Raw genomic sequence first — 10,142 nt, 5'->3', positions numbered from 1 at the left:
ATGTATTGAAGTAGAGGCTTCGGGATTGGTGAATGATCTTGACACTCTTAATAATCTCATCTCATGTAGAGATGACTGATTATGTCGTGGAGAGTAGCAGGAGGTCCTAGTCCATGGTCATTGGTTAGGGCCATAGATGTTTGACGGATTAACCTTGGTGTATGACATTATTGGTGGTGTTTGAGGATGTGGTTATTATTATTTCTGAGCAAGGTTGCTCCACCATACACAGGTGCATGTTTCTCATGAGTCCGACATCAATGCATTTATTCAGATAATTTGGGTTCTTCAAGGTTGATGGGAATTGTGTTATGTGTTGTTTGAGTTATATATGGATGTGAAATTATTATTGTTTTAAAAATGTATGTATGATCTTTTAGTACTTTAGCTTACCCTTGCTTTTGTGTTGTGTCTTTGTATATGTTTTTTCTTTTGCGATAATCACCTTAACGATACGAGCTTAGGAAGACGTTCCTTACAATTGCTCCAACAAGAGATGAGAGAAAAACAATTGAAAAGTCAAATTATTCTACCGACATAGATCTTACATTTCGTAGGTTTATTATTTTTAAAGTGGTTTCACTACCATATATGTAATATTTTATTTTAGTAATATTGCACTATTAAAAATGAGATGTTACAACATAAATATTATATTATTAAAAATAAACAAAAACACAAGAAAAACACGAGAATTATTTTAATATTTATATTTTGAATTTTATACATATTTATAAAAAGTAAATCTTATAAGTTATACATTATTTATATCTTAATGTATAAATATAATTCATATTTTAATAAGAAAAGTTTATATAAAAAATTGAAAACTAAATCATTACAAATTGATTTAGTTTGGCTAATTATTTTTTAAAAATATTTAAACGAAATCACAGCATACATAATTTTTATTTTTATGTTCAATTAAAATATATTTTGAATTAACCTTCCAACCAAACTGAATGGACAGTGACAGTCCTTTAATCTCTTTTTTCTTCTCGGTGATGGGAATTTCTTAATTGAAAAATTGATATCAAGACTAACAAAAAAAATCAACACGAGAAAGAAAAATCAAGGCATGATCTTTCCTTCTTATTTTGCCAAAAAATTCACGGAAGGACATGTAATCGATTATAGAGATGGTACAATTAATTAAGTGTGTTTAAAAATTTTATTTTTATTATTTTTGTTTTATAAATAAACAATTTAAAAATATTAAAATAATAAATAAATAAAAATTATTAACTTAAAATATTAATTTTGTATATTTTTATTTTAAAATATAACTTTTATGTATATTAAAAATTTATAAAAACCTTCTACTTTACAAAAAAATTAATTTTAATTTATATTTTCAAAAATTGATAGTTTATATGGATTATTTTTATAATTTTATTTTATAAAAATATTAATATATAATTAATTTTTTTCAATAATATCTATTACAAATTTTATATTTCAATCTACTTATTTTCTTTTAATTCAAATAACTTTGTTTTCATTCTCTTATTTTTCTTTTCTATCTTGATTTTACTCTTTCAAATAAAATCTATTAATTTATCACTAGTCCAACAAATATCTTTTGAATTATTTATTTTTTTGTTATCAGTTATGAAACCATATAAATACAACCTATATAAAATGTTTTTACTTTTTTTTATGTTGATTCAAGATGGGCATAGAAAATTTACTCAAAGAATAAAAAAGCATTTCTATACAAATTATAATTATAATTAGCATAAAACACAGTATTTTCTTTATTATAATTTTATTTGTTTCTCATCTACTCATATAATATATATATATATATATATATATATATATATATATATATATATATTTATATTTTTATATTGCATGTACCTAACATTCCTTTTTGATTTGGTTTTTCACCGTGTAAAAATCCGAATCAAATAAAAAAAAGTGATTGATTTTATTTTAGTTTAAATAAAATATAATTTTTTTACTAAACCAGAAAATGTGATTGGATTTAAGTGAAATTATTTCTGGCTGTGCGATTGTGGACCCACTAAATAGTGTACAGATACCTCGTACAGTGGACGGCACTAGATGAGATGCTGGAGTGCTTATTACTCTCTTTCTAAACATCATGCCATTGTTGATATTGCCTGATGCATTTATGACGTCTATGCAACATAATTATCAAACCTATCAATAGACTTTCTTTTATTCTTTCTATTTTTAAAATAAAAAATTATTTGTTTTAGTCATTAAATTATTTTTTTCTGTAACTCCTATAATATTTTATTCATATTGGATTATGTAGGAAGTCAGACTAGTACATATTATTTGACTGCATTAAATTATAAAATTCAAAGTTTAATAAGTATTTTATATTCGCATTTAATATATTATGATGATATTTGGAGATCTAGATGATAGTAGCCTTATGAGCTGTTGAGTAATTTTTTTTTAGTAAAAGAAAAGTGAAAATGAGTGTATAAATAAGTATTTTACTACTTTCACCAACCTCAGGTATACTTTTATACCTTATTATCACATACTAACCCAAACACAGGTCAAGGGGGTATCTGGGTATGCATTTTATATTAACATGTTATAACTTTTAAAATTATATAAATAATTTTTGTTCTGACAATTTTTTTCTTTTAAAGAAAAGATAAAGAGCTATAAAATTATTTTTGAATTCAGGAATTATGTATATGGTTAAATTGACGAATTAAGCTGTTATTTATGGATTCTTCAATTATATGTCTTATTAAATAATGAAATTATTTTAATTAAATAATGAATACAATAAGGAAATTAAAAAATGAGAAAAAAAGAGAGTTAAAAAGCAGTATCTGTTTGTAGAATAATAATACAGATTAATGAGAAAGAGCATTTCACACTTCTATATTTGAAAAGTAAATAATAATAAAAATAATAAATTAAAAAATAAAGATGATTTTTAATATATTATACGCATGATTTGTTTAGACAATTTATATAAAATTGTGAAAGAAAATTGAGACTAATGACTAAAAAAAAGATGTAACACAAAAAATATACACAACAAAACAATATATCCCTTTATGTATAATTATATGTTAAAAAATATATTATAGTTGCAAGTTTTGTATTTATCATTTAAAATTTCTATTTTTTTAATAATTTTTTCACTATATATTAATCACTTCACAGTACAAAGGCCAAAAAAAAAATATCATGATTGAATACCAGTAAAGAAACTTCTGTATCTTTATATCATTAATGTATTTAATCAAAATAAAAAAGAACATTTTACGAAATTACCAATTGATTAATGTAGCATGTTAATAAGTTTTTTTTTATATTTAAATTATAAAAGGACATCTCTTTATGCCACACACTTATTGTACACCTTCAGCTCTTAATAAACTAATGTAATGTTTTGATTTAATATAATTATTGTTTAATTTATGTTTGAACTAAAATAAGAATTGCAATACATTCAAACACTACTATTCAAAGATTTTGTGAAATTTTCATAATTATTACCAACTTGGTAACATAAAAAATAAATTATCAACATATAATGTATGTGAACTAAACCTGATAAATTAAATAAGTTGGAATAATTGGTTAAATAATTAAAAATTTTGGTTGAGTGAGAATTATTAAACATGGTGCAATTCAAAAAGAGTGAGTGAAAATAATAAAAACATATAAGATTAAATCATAATATCTTAATTAAACCAGTACAATATTTTAGTTAAATTGATATAATTATTGATTAAATTCATCTTTAAACTAATATATCATAACATATGTAAAAAAAGTTCAAATAAATAATATCAAGTTGTGTATACAATTTTTTTTGTAATGTATATTTATAAGCACTATTTTTGTATTGTTTGCTAAATTTTATTTTTAATCATTAAACTTATTTTTAAGTACATTATGATGATCCTTTAGTCTTTAAAAAATTTCAATTTAATCCCTTAAATAATTTCTAAAATGGTTCATTTTTTTATCTCTTTAGTGACTGCGAAAAATATTAAAATTATACAATGTGACTATCGTAATTAAATGAGTTAAAAAAAATGAAGGATTCTTCCCCAAATTGATAAATTAGAGTTCATTGGTTCAACAATGAACTTTTGCAAACAAGTGCTAAAACACTTCATGATAAGGCTCATCAGTTGAAATTTATTCTTGAAAAGAAGTTAAGGTTTTCTTTTTCTATTGTTGAAGTATTTTAATTCTAGAAAAAAAAGATGAAAATTGTGGCTGTTGTCTTTTTATCGGTGTTATGCAAAGTTTGTTTATGAAAAAAATAACCATTATGAAAAAAAATTAAATTATGACGTAGCAAATTTGAAAGAACCAAACTAAACTTTTTAAAGTTAAGGAATCAAATTCAACATAAAAAACAAGTTAAAAGATTAACATATAAAATTTAGTCTATATTTTTTATTTAACTAGTGATTTTTTTTTCATATCACTTAAGAAAGTTTCAACACTTTTATTTTTGAGTGATTTAATTAATTTTTATATTCTTCATAAATTTAAGTACTTTTATTATTTATTATTTATTTTATTGAGTACTTAAAGTTAACATTTTTTATTAATTTATGCAGTTTAATTTTGTATTAATCATACGAAATAAATGTTACCTTATTTAGTCATATTGCTTCTTTATTTCTATATTAAAAATATGAGATTATATGATAAATAATAATATTATAGTTAATGTTAATTGAAAATATGTTTGATAAGAAGGTTGTGATGTTTCTTAGTAACTTTTAGGTTTAAACCCTCATTTGATCCTCATATTTGTGTGTCAATCTCAAGTGGGTCATCATGTTTTTTTCGGTCTCAATCGGGTCCTTAAATTTGTTAAAATGAGCCAATTAAGCCCTCTCTGTTAATTTTTCAGTAACACCGTTTGCCTTTGCTGAGGTGTAATTTGTTTTAGTTGACGAGACATTGTTTATTAAACTTCATTGGTGTTGTGTTGTGTGAATAGATTGCCACGTGTGATGTGTTAGCCGTAAAAGTTAATATTTAGAGAGAACCCTGATTTCGAAAGTGTTTAACATCTCCGTTTTCGTTAGGAAGAGTTGTGGAAGCAGTGTTGAAGTGACGAAATGTCTGGTTGTTCTTCGTCTTGCAAATGCAAGGGTTGGGGTTTTCAAAATAGCTCTGGTAGTGGGAGCAAGTTAGGTGTAAAACCCAGTTGCTTTTGTGGGCGGCCTGCAGTCTTCCGCGTTGCCAGAACCCCTAAAAACAAGGGCAAAAGATTTTGGGGTTGCCCTAACTTCAAGGTGAGTTTAACGGAAGCAGTTTTGTGAGTTATTGTATGGTTTTGATTTTCCAGAGGGTGAGAGTTTTGATTTCGATGATGAGGGAGTGTGTTTTGTTGTTCCACAGGTTGGGAGTGAAGATTTCGTTGGATGCAACTATTTTGAGTGGTGCACTGAAGAAGTAATTGATTCTCGAAATGTGGTGAATTTAGAAGACAATAGTGCAAGTGAAAGGAATGAAGAAGTGGGTAGAAGTTTGATGAAGATGGAACAAAGTGTGATGAAGATGGAAGAAAGAGATGGTGAAAAGCTGAGAATTGGGTGTTTGGGGAAAAGTGTAGTTATTTTGGAGAAAAGGATGAAGGTTTTAATGGGCATGGTGTTTGTTACATGTGTTTGTAATGTAATTGTGATATCAATGTTGATGAAACTTGGTTGATGAAAGTAGGTTTATATGAATGTAATTTGATCTTTAGAAGGATGTTTGGAATAAAATGTTGTTGTATGCCTGTTTTAAATTTAAAGTTGACTTCTTAATACTATCTTATTTGATTAATGTAATTTCATATAAGTTGTTGTTGTTAAAGGAAGTGCAAAGGTAACATCAGAAAGCAACTTTGTTAAACATCATAAACATATGATAACGACATGAATAAAAAGTTGATTTCATTATCATTTAACAAAAAAACCTTATATGAACTTTGTCTTACTCAGTGCATAAGATAACAAAACAAACCTGATATTAACATAACAAAAGAAACCTGATATCATTACTTCATCAATCTTACTCAGTCAATAACATATGAAAATAAACCTGATATTACTTCATCAATCTTACTCAGTCAATAACATAAGAAAATAAACCTGATATTACTTCTTCAATAGAAATTACACCAAATATGTCTTCATGAAGTACACATAGACCAAAACAAAAGTTATACTACATTGTCTTCATCACTAAATATGTCTTGAGCAATACACATTACACAAAAAAAAACTAATAATACATTGTTCCTTCATCAGTACAGATTAAATAACGTTTGGAGAAGGACATTCATCTGACTCCTGAGAAATAGGCACATCTCTTGGTGGAGGGATTGTGAGTTGTGTTTGTTGAGTAGGTTGGTCAGTAGACACATCTGGTGGAGGCACAAATTGTGTTGTAGGTCGTTGTGGACATGTTTTTTTGTTGTGTCCAAGTTGTTTGCAGACAACACAGGTTTTTTTGCTCCCACCCTTTCTTAATTCAGTGTCATTCTTCTTCAACTCCCAAGGCTCTAGTCTTCATTTTTTCTTGGGTCTTCCTGGCATTGTCTTTTTCTTTGGGGGTAACACATCTGGATATGAAGTTATGTCCCAGACAAGTTGACCATTAATAAGATAAATGATGGTGTTGTAGGTCTCTTCATAAGTAGACTTCCTAAACCAATGGCCAATGTAGTCTTCTGCATTTAAATTCAAGCATTTCATTGCAGTTATTGCGTGAGTGCAAGGAATTCCAGTTATTAACCACTTTCTACAACTGGAGTCCTTGTTTTCAATATTGACAACAAATTGCTCCCCAAATTGTGAAATGTGTAAGACTTCAAATAATTGATTTGATGACCATCTGTCATGAGCACAAAAATGACAACACAGTTAGCAACATGTTGTTAATGATGATCAGAAATTAAATGTGGGTGTGAAGTTACCTTGGTAACCAATATCTGGTTAACCATGACTGCTTTTCGAATTTGTTGAGAACCTTAGGGCACACAGAACCTTGATACAAACCCATTTTTGTCCTGTTCGTAGCCCATCTCTTCATGATGTAAACCCTAATGTCTTCTAACATATTGATAAGTGGCTTACACCTACTACTAACTAGCACACTGTTGAACCCCTCACACATGTTGTTGACAAGAGTGTCAGATTGTGATCTAGGACTGAATCTAGATCTTGACCAAAACCTGGGAGATTAAAATGTTAGTAAATATAAAATGTCAAAGCAAATATAACAGTAAAAGCACAATAAGGTTTGGAGAAAAGTGATTACATACCTAGGTGGAATTACAATCAAGTATTTAAATGCGTCTACATTTATCTCTTTAATTTTCCTCATTTCAGCCTCCCATAGTTGTGGATATGTGGTTGTTGCTGCCCTCCACATCATATGTTTAAGGTCTTTTCCAGGAAATTTCTTTCTGAAGTTGGAATACAAATGTCTAACACAAAATCTTTGGTCTACCCCAGGTAGAAGATCTTGAATTGCTGGCAAAAGTCCCTACAATTTCAAATACTCATGTCAGCTGACTTATTTGTGATGTAGGTTGTAATTAACATTTGTTATGAGTGACTGACCTTTTGTTGGTCTGAAATAAATGTACATGCTCCACAAACAGCTTCCCCACCAAGGTCTGCAATGAGAAGCTCCAAGAACTAAGTCCAGGAGTCTTTGTTTTCTACCTCAACAACAACATATGCAATGGGAAGAATTTGTTCATTTCCATATCTTCCAATTGCTGTTAGTAACTCCCCTCCATACTTGCCTTTCAAAAAGCATCCATCTAATCCAATGATGGGTCTACAACTAATGAAGCTATCTTTGCATGCTTTCAAGCATACATAAATTCTATTGAATATACACTCTTCATTACTATTTTCAACCTTTATTTTGACTGTTGAACCTGGATTTGCTCTCAGAAGTTCATGACCATAATCATAGATTCTTCTATATTGTTCCTTGAATGACCCCTCAACATTATCTTTTGCCATGACTCTTACCCTAAAAGCCATATTTCTAGAGATTCCTACATTCCATTTCCTACTTACTTTGTCCCTAATGTCCATCACCTTCATATTAGGGTTCTCTTTGACAAATTTTACCATCCTTTGACTCAACCACTTAGAAGTCATCAACTTCACATTACAAACTGTACTACAACTATGATCATCAATAACTTTTCTTAGCTGCCATGACTTGGCAGCTGACCTGTAAGCACAATAAGCATACCATTTGCATTTACCCTGGCTCCCCAAACATTTTACAGCAACCCTCTTTTTGTCATTCTTCATGAATTTCAAATTTCTTCCATTACTCAGTGCATAAGTCCTAATGGCCTATGTAAATTCCTTTTTCTCAGTGAAATAGGTTCCCACTTCCCATTTATAATCCGTCAAACTTTTAGGCATGCTAAATGTGGGAAACAAAGTTCTCCGAATGGAATCATCATCGTCCTCACTGTCTGGACCACTATCCAACTCATCTGACACCCACTCAGTGTCAGACAAGCCACGAACATCATGCATGGAATCACTATCAGTTGTCCTTATGACTCACCTACTGGACTGCCAGGTTGTTCTTCCCTCACATTTCGTTTCAAACTACCAATGTCACACTCAATGGTGACATCAACTATACTTTCTTCACTCACAGACTCATCTACATCTTCATCCTCACCATGTTCACTCACAGACTCATCCTCACCATCATCTCCAGCCTCTTCATGCTCACCATCATCTCCAGCCTCATCCTCACCCTCATCATCAGCCACATGATCATCCTCAATCTCATCCTCTTCTACATCTTGCAGCTCAAAATCATTTACATCATGTACCTCAACCTCCTCTACATCATGTACTTCACCATCCTCCACATGTTCAATTTGTTTTGCAACTTCACAGTCACCCTCCTCCAATTCTGTTCCAACTTGAGTCTCAACCTCAGCCTCACAATGACCCTCCTCCATTTCTGTTCCAACTTTAGGGTGAACATCAGCCTGACCCTCACCCTCAACCTCATCCTCACAGTGACCCTCCTCCATTTCTGTTCCAACTTGAGGGTGAACATCAGCCTGACCCTCACCCTCAACCTCATCCTCACAATGACCCTCCTCCATTTCTGTTCCAACTTCAGGCTGAACATCACCCTCACCCTCAACCTCATCCTCACAGTGACCCTCAACATCACCATGAACCTCACCCTCAGGCTCACCCTCCACTTCTCTTGCAACATCAACTTCATCAGGCTCACCCTCCACCTCTCTTGCAACATCAACTTCATCATTAACATCACCATCAACCCAATCAATCATTTCTATTATCTCTGGTTCCATGGTATTATGAACCACGTACAAATGAACCTCATCATTTAACCTTGCTATATTCAGCATATGCATAACACCCCTATCATCAGTCAATAATTCTAACCTATCTGCCACCACTGAATGACCTCCTAAACTGTACCAAAGTTCTTTTATGTCTATATAACCTAAGTCTTTCACTGAAGCTAATATTCCAAAATAGCACCACAGGTCTGGATCACAAGACCATTCTGCTATCTTGTCATCAAATTTAAAATTTCCATTCTCATCACTAACAAAATGGCCACAATGATGGACCACAACTTTAATATGTTCAGCCATGCAATATTATAATTCAACCACAAGCTTTTAACACCTGTACATTGGGGGGGAAATATTATTATTTCTCACTATTTACTAACTCAGCAAACAGTCAGACATCAACGACATAGGGGAACAAACTAACATCCCCACTAAGGAAACACTCAGACAGAAGAGGTCACCACAAGTTCTAAACAATTCATAAAGACACTTTTGGGACCACAACACTCTACACATTTCAACAAACAGTGACATACCAATGTCGGGACCCATAACCCATATCAATCTTAGGACCCATCACAGAATAATAGTACCAAATCAACTATAACCTAAACGCACAAACATACCACTATCGGGACCACAGCGAAACAAATTCGGGACCACAACAAAGCATAAACAAAGCAACATAACTACATATTCGTAAAGGCCAAAAGCGGAAAACATAGGATACTAACCTTAACTGGCATCCACTTTCAATTCCGTTCCTCCACCACAACGTGATTGTCTTCGT

The 10,142-nt window shown here is 30.6% G+C and overlaps 1 protein-coding gene across 1 annotated transcript; it reads right to left on the bottom strand.

Annotated features, from left to right (window-relative positions):
* Window positions 1-6,533: 6,533 nt before the first annotated feature.
* Window positions 6,534-8,537, bottom strand: LOC108327733 (uncharacterized). The gene is made up of 5 exons (XM_017561429.1): window positions 8,388-8,537; window positions 7,695-8,297; window positions 7,289-7,512; window positions 6,941-7,198; window positions 6,534-6,858 (listed from the first exon to the last, which is right to left on the bottom strand). The coding sequence occupies exons 1-5, from the start codon at window positions 8,535-8,537 to the stop codon at window positions 6,534-6,536; spliced, it is 1,560 nt and encodes a 519-aa protein (XP_017416918.1).
* Between the last annotated feature and the right edge of the window lie 1,605 nt (window positions 8,538-10,142).

The sequence above is a fragment of the Vigna angularis genome, chromosome 1, assembly GCF_016808095.1.
Source record: "Vigna angularis cultivar LongXiaoDou No.4 chromosome 1, ASM1680809v1, whole genome shotgun sequence".
NCBI lineage: Eukaryota > Viridiplantae > Streptophyta > Magnoliopsida > Fabales > Fabaceae > Vigna > Vigna angularis.
This window is presented reverse-complemented; position numbering and strand designations above follow the sequence as displayed.